This window comes from Labeo rohita, chromosome 10, assembly GCF_022985175.1.
Source record: "Labeo rohita strain BAU-BD-2019 chromosome 10, IGBB_LRoh.1.0, whole genome shotgun sequence".
Classification (NCBI taxonomy): domain Eukaryota; kingdom Metazoa; phylum Chordata; class Actinopteri; order Cypriniformes; family Cyprinidae; genus Labeo; species Labeo rohita.
The window spans coordinates 7,247,960-7,261,019 of record NC_066878.1 but is presented as its reverse complement, the minus strand read 5'-3'; the positions used below and the strand labels follow the sequence as shown (position 1 = coordinate 7,261,019).

The window sequence follows — 13,060 nt, the reverse complement described above, 5'->3', positions numbered from 1 at the left end:
TCCCTGAGCACCATATTTCTAATCAGTGAAGTAAATTCGTCCCATTTATGTATCCAGTTTGTATAAATGATAAAGAAAAGGGGAAAAGTAAAGACAACGAAGAGCTGATCTAAATCACGCATCTGTAGCTATGATACAAACAACGTTTACTGACAAATCAATTTATTATTTCATGTGATTTCTATTTATCTTTTACTTGGCTAATATTACTCCTATATTGTTAGTGTTCGAGTTATTAAGACTGTCGTTATGTAATAATCTTGGCTATTATTCATTACTCCAATAGTGTACGAAATTTTGATAACCCGCAGCTTTCTTGCATTTGAGGAAATGATGAATTGATACGCTTTCAAAGCACACAAAAAAGACACAGCTCGTTTAAGAATTGTCTTAGATAATTCACTCAATGTACATTTGTTTATATACATTATTTGTTTTAACAAATGACAAGTCACAGTTTTAGAGTTCATAAATATGTCAGTCCACAACATGCCAACCAATATCATCCTCCCGCGAAAGTGCTGAAAATGTCAAATGTTACACTTCAATTGGAATGAAAATTGTTACATCTCTCGAATGATTATCAAGTACATGTCATAAATCTTTTTACAGACTGTCAGTACGTTATGTACCATTCATTCCACATTTACAAAAAAATGGTCAGTCGTCAGACACAAAGCCATGACTATTGTAATAATAATAATAATAATAATAATAATAATAATAATGTGTAATACACACGCATCATGTTAATGTCCTTCAGCTGTCCAGAATTTTCTTAAGCGCTTGAACAGAATAGACCAATGCTCTCAAAATAAAAATAATGATAAAAAAAACTATATATAATTTCCTATCTAAAAGACTGTAATTAATATGTACATTTTTTGTTAATGGGGCTGATAATACTAGAGTAAATGTTCAGGAGAGCAAATGTCATCTTCAATATCGACATCATCTTCATTGTCGTCCAGTGTGTATCTGTCCGGACTCATGCCGTTTTTACCGTCTGTGCTTTTCTCGTGCATTTCGCTCTCGCTCGTGTTCTCCAGCGATCTGTCTACATCATTTGGGTTTTTCTGGTCGTCTTGTGTTTTCCTCAGCTGTTTTTTATGCTTCATCCTCCGGTTTTGAAACCACGTCTTTACCTGCATAAGGCAAACGAATTATAAGTCTTAGTGACTTCTTGATTCGTTTTCATGAAAGGTTGTGAGACCATAAAAAATATCTCTGAGTTCTTCAACAATATTTAGCGTTATTACCTGTGTTTCCGATAGACTGAGCGCCGTAGCCAGTTCCACGCGTTCAGGTGTGGACAGATATCTCTGGATCTCGAACCTTTTCTCGAGTCCTGATAACTGTGAGTCTGAGAACACTGTTCTGGCCTTTCTGCGTCTGCAGTGCTTCCCTGGTAATTCGGGATGATGCTGAAATAACGCAGGCATCTGCATTCCTTTTGCAATGGAAACATAATGATAATCATGAATCAATTTTGTTCAATCCAAATTTGGTTAAACTTGCAGATTTGCAGCAAACTTTCTCTGTTTATTTTTCAGTCGTATTTAACATTTAACAGCGCAGGTGAATTCAAAGCGAGAGACGATATAAATTCGAAAAAAATAAATTGTTTTAATCGAGCTGATTGTTTTAGGTTTTTCTGTAAATAAAAATAAAATCGATTAGGAAAAAATGCAGATGCTATTTTAATCGAATGGCGTTTTCATAAATAAAAACTATGCAATAGGTCCAAATTACAGATAGTCGATAGTTATTATTATTATTGTTATTATTATTATTATTATTTTATACAGAGGGGGAAAACATGGTTCTTTGCTCCATGAAGTGAATGAACCACAAAAAAGTGGTTATTATTTACAAATTTAGAATTTACACATTCTAACCCTTAAAAATACAGTCGGGCAATCGAATGTAGTCAGTGGAACGATAGTACCATAGTAAATAACATTTTGACTTGAATGAAACCAATTAATTTAAATGTTACCACACGAAGCAAATTTTAGGTTAACTGACATCATATTTGCAGCGTAGGCCACTTTTTCCATTGTACCAGTTTATCATATTTTAAGCTTCAGTTTATGAAATGATTTCTAAAATATTAACTGGAATTACACAGGCCTGTTAGATGTATGTTATAGCGGTCGTATCTTCCATTCATAGCCACAAATATAAATAAAAATACGCAGTTTTGTAACCATACATCCATTACATGCATATAATATCCTCTATTTTCTTCAAATAAAGGCCTGAGTTTAAATGTAAGGTTGGCTACTTACCGGACGTGAAAAAGTACGGATGGTGTTCAGGTTTGTGTAGCGGATGATGCGGATGAGGAGCCAGTATCGGTGTAGGCATAAGTGGATATCCATACTCTATAAGAGGCATCCGGGAGGCTAAAGAGTTTGAAAATGGAGAGGGAAATACCTCTCGCAAAGGTTTAGGTTTATGTAGTAAAATATCTTCAATGAAGAACGACGTTGACCTTTGAGTCGGCATCTGGGGGACCGGAGAAGTGTAGTTTAGATTCATCTCAAAACTTTTTAAAAAAAAAAAAAATAAAAATAAACACGGACAATCCGTGGGGCTTTTGATGCCTGTGTCGCAAACAAAATCACTCAGTTGGTCCCAGTCTTCAGGACCTTAAAAGCTGGAACGTAGTCTCGTTGGCAACCTGTGCACGCTGGTACAGGTACATTACTATTTATTTGGATCGAGACTGACAGCAGCAAATCAGGAAGTAGATTAGCACTCAACCAATGGCGCGACGGCTGGGCGGAGGATTGAACGACTTCTTTACGGATTAATTATGCAGGCGGCGGGAGGAGCGGCAGGGTCGCTCCCCGTGGTGCTGAAAAAGCCTCGCTACAACAGCCCTGTTCCCGCAACAGTCACTCAGACATAAGCCTGCACTTTCACTGTACACTGGCTTAAAAGGCGCGTGGACCTGTCAAGAATCTTAACAAAGGGCTGATAGCGCTTAAAGAATTCAGAATAATGCACCATATGCACCTGTTACAATCCAGCTGAAGCTCCGGTTACCACCGTTACAATTTAAACCCGATTTAGAGAGTTTTGTATTTAACTCCATTTGTTGGATTGTTACCTCAAAAACCTCAAAAAAATTTAATAACCAAACACAACAGCAAATCACTGGATGGAATTATATATATATATATATATATATATATATGTATATATATATATATATGTATATGTATATATATATGTATGTATGTATTTTAAGATGGTTTACAAATAAATTGCAACTTCAGTCAGTTACAAATGCTGACTACTTAAATATTTACCGCGAATTCTGTTTAAACCTACCTTCTGAATCGTTACTAAAATAGCAAACTTAAAATAACCATACAAAATAATTAATTATGTGTAAATTTAACCCCATCGTTATACATTTTAAAAGTTATAATGCCGCTTCTTTCAGTTACGACCGTTACAATTTGAATTTTGTTACTCTTATAAAAACGAACCCAGCTTTTACTACAAACACAACAACAAAAACATAGTAAATATAGCTAAACCATGGCTACGACAAATTAACCATGGTTTTCTACACTAACCAAAGTTTAACCATGGAATTTAGTAAAACTATTCCATCTACAAAAAAAACTACAGTGGTACTACAATGGTTAGGTACTACACTTTTACTATAATAATATTAAAAATATCTAAACATCTAATTCTGTTTAACCCGCATTTATCTAATATATAAGCAGAAAATATTTAAATAACCCAACATAACCAATTGGGAGTAAAAAAAACACAGCTTAAGTACTTTTGTGAAAAAGTACAAAAGTAAAACGATCTTTTCTAAACGTCTTATGGTTCTTATTTCTCGCTGTTTCAGTGCGTTTTCTTTTTCATTTATTGGTGAAGGAACATGTAGGCTGTTTGGTTTAATTTTTTATTATTTCATGTGACGGTACAGGGCAACAGGGCTTCCGTGAAATAGGATTTAATTGTAGATATTGAAATCTGCGAGGATACAAGTGTGCTTCAGTTCTGTCTCAACTGATGGAGCGGTAATTTGTTGATATCGTGTTGTCATCACATCTGCAATCACGGGGGCTAATGGTAAAAGTGTTTCATTATTGGCAGAAGTCTTGCAGCAATGCTATTAGGTAATTAGGTTGGATGTTAGAGCGGAAGTAGTAATCCTCGACCGCAGGATTTCCATTTGATCAGATGGGTTAGAACAAATTAATTACCGAATTCAATTGGTCATGGAAATACAGTACTCCTGCAAATGTGAGACATGGCTTCATTAGCAGTGTTGGTGTATTCCACGAAAACCGAAGACCATCTAAATTACAAAACATCACAGAGTTGCTGAGTTTTAATGAGTTTCGAGTCATTTAATGAGTATCTCCGTCACTCCTGAACGCATGCAATTATCTTTTAAGATCTATTAGTTCATAATATATTCGTAAAGCACTTTATAAGTATAGTCTAAATCATGATATACCTATAAAAATGAATTGGTTTAAGCATAAACAAATAGCCTACAGTTTAGTGGGGTTTAAACAATAACCTCTGTATCTTTTTGATCTAAACGATGTTTAGTTTTTTTTTAGTTTAGTTTTTTTTTTTTTTACTGTAGATTGTATACTATAAAATTTTCTAAAGCTTATCTTAATTCAACAAAACAGGCCTACATGTCACATGCCGTCTGTTTACTCAGCGATTTAATGTGATTTTGGAGCACTGTAATCGAAACCTTTTATTAACTGTGGCACCTGCGCTCCAGCTAACGAATCATGGTAACAAGTTGCTTTTATGGCAAAACGCGAAAGTAAATGTACTAATGGTGATGGAATCGCCTTTACTTGAGAAGTCGATAGAATCCGCACCCAGAGGCAGTTAAGCAGCTTTTAATAGCCATTTAATCAAGTGAAATTGGGAGACAGCACGCCACTGCGTCACACCTAAGTGGTGCGTTTCTGTAAGAGGCTTGTGGCATTAGCTTGCGCTCCTTACACTGAGAGCAGTTTACATGCTAGACCAGCTTATTGTGTAATTCCAAGTCCTTATATATCTTATAAAGTATCTAAAATATATAGTTTAACCCTAAATAAGCTACCATTAAAAACCTTAACGTAAATAAACATAAAGAGAACCCACATACATTCTGTATTTTTGATAGCGTCATTTTTTCCCTTTTTTGTATTCAAATTGTATTGCAGAAACAGTTTTCTTGATGGAAAGAAAGAAAGAGTGAACGAAAGACAAAAAAAGAATGAAGGCAAAAACAAAGAGATGTTTTTCATGTGATGTTCAGATTCTCCGTCAGTTGTTTGTACACGTTTTCATAATATGTAGACAGAAATAAAGATTCTAAGTGTTCACACGTTGTTATACTATCTATGAGTCTTTATTTAAAATTGACTTATTTTCATGACCTAATGATGTTTGATGAAGTGGCTTCCAATATTGATGATAATAAAGCCCAGTTTTTTTAGTGAGGATTTGAGCTTCTGGGGCATTCATGCATCCGGTATGCACACATGTAGAACATTCCTAAAGAAAAACAAAAAGAGACAAAAACAAGCACATTAACTTAAGTCAAAACACATTGTGTTTTTACAGAAAAAAGACTGTTGCAGCTTGATCTATATCAGTTGAGCATGTAAAAATGCAAAGTAAACCATTTAGAGAAGCTGTTTTCAGAAAACTGTAATACCTGAAAAGAAAGTGAGCACAACAGACACCCAGCCAATGATGTAAGACCAGGAGAACCTCCAGTTACCATAGCGTTTACCATAGTAATTAATTGTAACGCCAGTGTACACAGCCATAGCCAGAAACACAAAAAAGCCTTATGGAGAAAAAGGAAAGAAGCAGGATTAAACTAAAACATACAAACAAACAAGTAAACAAATGAAATGATTTGTATATCATTAAATGTAATAAAATGATTAAACATAATTTAATATTGCAATTCTTTTTTAACAGTACATTACAATTTCTATGTTCACCAAATTGCAGGTTAATTTACTTAACACAATAAAAAAGCAAGATAAGACAAAAACATCATATCCACAAAATAAGGGACATTTTGTTGCTACCTGATCTCATGCCGAAAACGTACTTAAGGAAACTTTGTCGCAAGACGCGAAATACGTACAAAGTAGTAGGTAGTACGTATCTTTGCAGTTTCCAACAGAAATGAACACTAGAGGCGGTAAAACAGCCACCACTTGTTATCGTTTTCGTACATAGTTGATTACGACGCAGCGACACACGATAAAAGGTATCTTTCCATGTTAAACGGAGTTTATGTCGTAACTAGCCGCGACGGCGACACGCGAAATTTCTGTTTTAGAAATTCAATTTCTACGACGTCGCGGCTGGAACAACATACAAACTATGACAATGATAATCTCAGGTAATGATTATTATGTGCTTTATTCAGTGTTGAAAGTGTCTAATGTTAGTTTGAATATCATTTTGCGTGAACTTTATAACCATACAAGCAACAAAAGATAGTTTACCTCAGACCTAAAGGCAAAACTGTGAACTCAATACGAACCATCAACCGTATTTCACAACAAAGGTGGTATCAATCACTCACTATGTACTTTTACTAATGTTAAAAGGGTTTAATATTTATGAATTAGATTATAAATTTGTTCATTTCGTCGGGAGTGTAGTGAGATTTTCGCTTCTGAATGGCTGTGATATTTGAGCGATTCTGTCGCATTGCGGTGTCGCGTCGCATGGCTTGTCGCTGAAATCTTGTCACGTCACGTGTAGTTAAGACACGGTGCGATGCCGCGACATGCAATTAAAGGTATCTTTTCCAGGTTAAACTGAGTTTTTGTCCTAACTAACCAAGAGATATGTAAAATGTAAATATGTAAATATGTAAAAAACGGTTTCTATTTCTGTGACGTTGCGGCTGGAACAACAACATACAAACTATTAAATTATAATCTCAAAAAAGAAAAAAAAAAAAAAAAAAAAGAATTATGTGATTTATTCAGTATCGAAAGTGTCTAATGTGAGTTTGAATCTCATATTGAGTGAAATTTATAGCCATACTGAAATCAATAATAGATAATTTACCTCAGATAAATTTAAGTAAACATATACCGTCGCATGTAGTTAAGACACGGTGCGATGCCACGACACGCAATAAAAGGTATCCTTTCCAGGTTAAACTGAGTTTTTGTCCTAACTAGCCAAGATGGCGATACGCAAAATTTCTATTTTAGAAACGGTTTCTATTTCTGTTACGTTGCGGCTGAAACAACAACTTACAAACTATGAAATTATAATCTCAAATACTGATTATGTGCTTTATTCAGTGTTGAAAGTGTCTAATGTGAGTTTGAATATCATTTTGCGTGAACTTTATAGTCATACAAGCAACAAAAGATAGTTTACCTCAGATCTAAAGGCAAATCTTAATGTATGTCAAAACTGTGAACTCAATAGGAACCATCAACCATATTTCATAACAAAGGTGGTATCAATCACTCACTATGTACTTTTACTAATGTTAAAAGGGTTCAATATTTATGAATTAGATTATAAATTTGTTCATTTCGTCGGGAGTGTAGTGAGATTTTCGCTTCTGAATGGCTGTGATATTTGAGCGATTCTGTCGCATCGCGGTGTCGCGTCGCTTGTCGCTGAAATCTTGTCACGTCACGTGTAGTTAAGACACGGTGAGATGCTGCGACATGCAATAAAAGGTATCTTTTCCAGGTTAAACTGAGTTTTTGTCCTAACTAGCCAAGATGGCGATACGCAAAATTTCTATTTTAGAAACGGTTTCTATTTCTGTTACGTTGCGGCTGAAACAACAACTTACAAACTATGAAATTATAATCTCAAATACTGATTATGTGCTTTATTCAGTGCTGAAAGTGTCTAATGTGAGTTTGAATATCATACTGAGTGAAATTTATAGCCATACTGAAATCAATAATAGATCATTTACCTCAGATCTTAAAAAATAAATGTAAGCAAACATTTGTGAAATGCGAATTCGTCACATCCTTGGAAACCGGTGAAAAACATGAACGAGCTGAAAGATGAGAGGTCGACAAACAAGCTAAAATTTTTACGTCACATTTGCTTTTGTTCATACTATCTAGTAGGTTTAGGTGTAGTGCAGATTGTACGTTATTTTAAAACGTCACGGAGCATTATAGTTATAGCGCCACTCAATGGACATTTCAGGTCAGAACTGCAGTGACGTACAAAATAACGTCATATAAAACGTACCATGTGTCCCTTCATCTGTTCCGAGGAAAAAAACGCCACTTTTTTACTGCCAAAAAGTTCTCACAGGTAAGTTTTCGTCATGAGATCAGGTTGTTTTTATTTCTCTTATTACATGCAAAAACTAGTTGTAAACACTCTGTAAAATATATTTTTAATTGCGTTAAAATGACAAACGACCTCTCATATTTCAAGGTCTTATATACATAAAACAAGAAGAAAGGCAACTTACATGAGATGAAGAACAGAATGCCTGCAGCAAAGGTTTTATCAAACCTGTCAAAGGATGAGTAGTGGATGAAGGCCATAATACCGATGATGATGCCAATGAAGCAGGCCAAGAGAGACAAGATCATGAACGCTCGTGTAGCGTCCCAGTATGCTGTGAACACACCAACACACACAGAAGTCAGAAGGTCAAAGGTCAGCTTATTTGCACATACATGACTGTTAAAATTGTCAAATTTAAAATAAAATATAAAGATCTAAATAACAACATCAACTTTAAAACACAAAATGCATGTTTATGTTAAATTCCCTCATTTCTTGCCGTTCTGTTGGACTGTAAACCTCACCAATGCTGTCGGTGTGTGTGAAGCATTTTCCAGGCATGCAGTATCTCCACAGCCCCTGATGCATGTAGTTGTTTGAATGACGGTACTGCATCCAATAATCTGTTGCTGTGGAAACAATCAGGAGTATATTGCCCACTCCTGCACAAAACAGCCCTCCTCCCATGAAGCTGTACATTCTGCTCCTACACAAACTAAGACAAAGGCACACACATATTTATGGTTGCACATATGGGTACGTGCATTAATGCACACACACATAAAGGTTAGGGTTGCGTTGGCATCGAGGGACCGGTGCAGACTCCTCTCAGTAACGCTGCACTATTGAGACATGTAAGTGTCTGTAATTGCATTGTAATGAACACATTACTTCCTCTGAGTGAGCTGAGAGGTCAGTATCAGGAGGCTAGTGTCTTTCTTTCACTCTCTCTCTTTCTTGTTTTCAGGTTAAGGCTAACAGAGCTCTCAGGTGAACTGGCTGGAAGAGATTGCAATTATGGTAAATAGAGCAATCCTTATTCAGAAAAAAAAAAAAGCATTGGAACAGTATATCAAGTTTTTGAATTGATTTGCTTTGATTTCTGTTTGCTAGGGTGTAACTGACTCATCAGCATTAAAATACTGACAAATATTTTACATATTTATAAACTTATGAACACATGGAAAGAGGTATAAACAGTTTTTGATCACCATGCAGTAGAGGGCGCCATATAGTTCAACTTCTAATTAATTTTTTTGTATGTGTGTGTGTGTACTATTTAGTGACTCATACTCTTAAAATATCTTTTTAAGGATTTTAAAAATTACATTTTAATTGAAATAAAATGTCATCATTAGTATAAAATCATTACAAAATCTTTCCATATTAGTGATCCTAAATCTAAATTATTATTAAAACATTTAAATCAATTACAAATAAATAAATAAATATAAAATTCAACAGAAAAGTCCATTAACATATGCCCCAATGTACTGTTAATATAAAAAAAATCTACATTGATATATTTTTCTTTTCTAATTTGGAATTATGCTTTTAGCGAACTTGACATAAAATGTACTTATTTTTCTACGTTTTTGTTTTTCAGTGTATTTAAAAAATATTATTCAAAGTTTTAATCAACTTTTACATTTCTTTAAAAAATCCTTTGAAATATCTTGTTTTCTGGCAATATTTGTAACTTTACACCGTTTTCTGAGCAAGTTAACATTACATTACTTAATTACATCTGATGTTCATGTAATTGTTATATTCTTAAAGGATTTTCCAAAAAAAAAACTGAGGAAACAGAAAGCCAGCAATAGCCAAACACGTACAAATCAGTCATCAAACGTTCACTGTTCCAACAAACAATCCGATAAACCTGGCTATTAAAAAATGTAGCCACACTTACCTTTATCAAAGCCCTAAATGAAATCTAAATAAAATACGGCAGGGCCCTATAATGGCTGTACAGGCGGCTTTCCAGCAGCTCTTAGCACTAGCGTTTAGCGGGTGAATAGAGAGAACGGGGGGAAAGACCAAGCGGAGTGCTGAAACAAAAGAACAGGCGAAAACACAGCCAATCAGCTAGGGCTAGTTTTGTGAATTTGGAATCTGCTGAAGAAACAGAACTATCTACAAATCCTGATGACTGGAGGCTTTCCATTGAGTGGGCGCTGCTAACCGCCCTATAGTTGGGAAGAGGCCGAGCGGAAAATCTGGATTGCTGTTGGGCCTAGCATGGAACAATTAAAATTTCAAAACAAAATTAGAATTTTTTTCATGTTCTGCTACAATCTAGAGATGTGAAACTGTGCTCTGATCCTATATGATTTCCATTCAAACATCCACAATGATGAGTTCTTCAGTCTAATTAATGTGATCACACAAGACAAATGAAATATAATTAACAACTGGCTTGTTCTGTAAGCTGCTATAAAAGCAGCTGTTAAATGAATAAATGTACATGTCCTCTTCATATCCTCAGGTATTATAAATGAAATATGAATCACTGTCTGAGGCTTTCACAGATTTACACAATATGCTAAAACACCTCCGATTTGCTCAACTTTTGAGTCAAACTTACAACCGGCCTATTGAGAATTAGCTTAGCTTTGCTTTCGCTCGCCCTTATGTGTGTTAGAGTTGTTTTCTCCTCCAGAAGGGTTCCTCTCCCATCTCCCGCACATGGTCCCGAAGATGAAAGGACCACAGTGGATCCATTACCTGCATTAGAGCAAGTTGCTCGGACCAATTGACGACTACAAAATGCAACAGGAAAGGGTTTTTTTTCAAAGATGTGAGTGCCGTACTTACGTCTAACTTCATTTTTATAGACCACCGCCTATTTTGTTCCATTTCAACTGAGGCAGCAGAGGGGCATTTGATATCATTCTGAGCTATCAAAGTGGACAATATGTCTCAGTGAGAGCGAAGCATTTCTTTCTCGAATGCAGCTGGCTTTTCAGAGGATGAATTTGTTATGACACATGTGTATTAAAGCAAACATTAATGATAACAAATGTCTAGCTACTCTCTGGATGCACAGAAATAAAGAATAATCCTAACAGACCTTCAGAGGATTCTCGGTACCAGTTACATGCAGTTGTATGACGGATGACAAACACGCAATGCCACTAATGCTAACCTCAAGCCCAGTCCTATCAAATTGTATGGATTCATTTTTACTGCTGTGTTCACTGTAGAAAACAACATGCATAGACAGATAAATAAAGATGGACTGAAGTATAGCAAAAGTAGACAGATAAATGCACAGACAAGATAGAAAGAAAAATAGACAAATTAGATAGATGGACAGATAGATAAATGTAGAAAGAATCAATGGGTGGATAGATAGATGGACAGATTAGATAGATGGACAGATAGATACATGTGGATCTATGTAGATACATAGAATGGATGGATGGATAAATATAGAATGGATAGATAGATCAATAAATGGATAGATCAATATAAAATGGATGGATGATGGATGGATGGATGAATATATGGATAGATATAGAATGGATGGATGAATAGATTTATAGACAGACGGACAGCTAGATAGATAGATAGATAGATAGCATAAATTGATCAATACAGAGAGGATGGATGGATTGATGGATGAATAGATTTATAGACAGATGGATAAATGGATAGATAGATAGACAGATAGATAATGGATGGATGAATATATGGACAGATGGATATAGAATGGATGGATGAATAAATGGATAGATAGATCAATATAAAATGGATGATGGATGGATGGATGAATATAGGGATAGATTGATAGAAATAGAATGGAAGGATGGATGGATATATGGATAGATATAGAATGGATGGATTAATAAATGGATAGATAGATAGATAGACTGGATGGATGGATGGATGGATAAATAGAGAATGAATGAATAGACAAATAAATGGATAGATAGGTCAGTATAAAATGGATGATGATGGATAGATGGATGGATGAATATATGGATAGATAGATAGATAGATAGAAATAGAATGGAAGGATGGATAGATGGATATATGGATAGATAGATATAGTATGGATAGATGAATAAATGGATAGATAGATGCATGGATAAATATAGAATGGATAAATAGATAAATAAATGGATAGATAGATCAACATAAAATGGATGATGATGGATGGATGGATGATGAATATATGGATAGATAGATATAGAATGGATAGATAGATAGATAAATGGATAGATAGATCAATATAAAATGGATGGATGAATATATGGATAGATAGATAGATATATATAGAATGGATGAATAAATGGATAGATAGACAGATAGATAGATAGGTTCACTCTTAGGTCAAAAGGACATTGAAATGATTTGTGTTTCCAGCGTGTCTCTTTCAGTAGCTTGCCCTTTCATAATGGTAGAAAACACAAGGCAGTGTTCAGCCCTGACCCTCCAACATAATGCACACTGCCTGAAAATGTCTTTGAATCCTTTAAGCTGCCAGGCGCATCCCCCTAAATGCCTAAATCAACTCTTTAGAATTTCATTTCGCAGCCTTCGGTTGGCTAATTTGTATGGCAAGTGCTTTCAACATTTTCCCGGCATTTAAGCGACTGCCTTAATCAAAAGAGCATGCAGACGATTCTCCCTCCCATCCCTGCTCCACGGCACCCGAGTATGGAATAAAACCCTTCCACTTAACCACTTAGATGAATATATCAAGAAACTAATTTGTCATTTTAATTGCATGATTTGAAGA

General features: G+C 35.1%; 2 protein-coding genes across 2 annotated transcripts; both read right to left on the bottom strand.

The window, feature by feature from the left end:
* Positions 1-379: 379 nt before the first annotated feature.
* On the bottom strand, positions 380-3,141 carry bsx (brain-specific homeobox). Its single transcript, XM_051120457.1, has 3 exons — positions 2,292-3,141; positions 1,260-1,450; positions 380-1,145 (listed from the first exon to the last, which is right to left on the bottom strand). The coding sequence occupies exons 1-3, from the start codon at positions 2,542-2,544 to the stop codon at positions 906-908; spliced, it is 684 nt and encodes a 227-aa protein (XP_050976414.1). The 5' UTR covers positions 2,545-3,141; the 3' UTR covers positions 380-905.
* Positions 3,142-5,076: 1,935 nt separating this feature from the next.
* lim2.1 (lens intrinsic membrane protein 2.1) lies at positions 5,077-10,383 on the bottom strand. The gene is made up of 5 exons (XM_051121416.1): positions 10,226-10,383; positions 8,838-9,028; positions 8,495-8,644; positions 5,714-5,848; positions 5,077-5,550 (listed from the first exon to the last, which is right to left on the bottom strand). The coding sequence occupies exons 2-5, from the start codon at positions 9,010-9,012 to the stop codon at positions 5,489-5,491; spliced, it is 522 nt and encodes a 173-aa protein (XP_050977373.1). The 5' UTR covers positions 9,013-9,028; positions 10,226-10,383; the 3' UTR covers positions 5,077-5,488.
* Between the last annotated feature and the right edge of the window lie 2,677 nt (positions 10,384-13,060).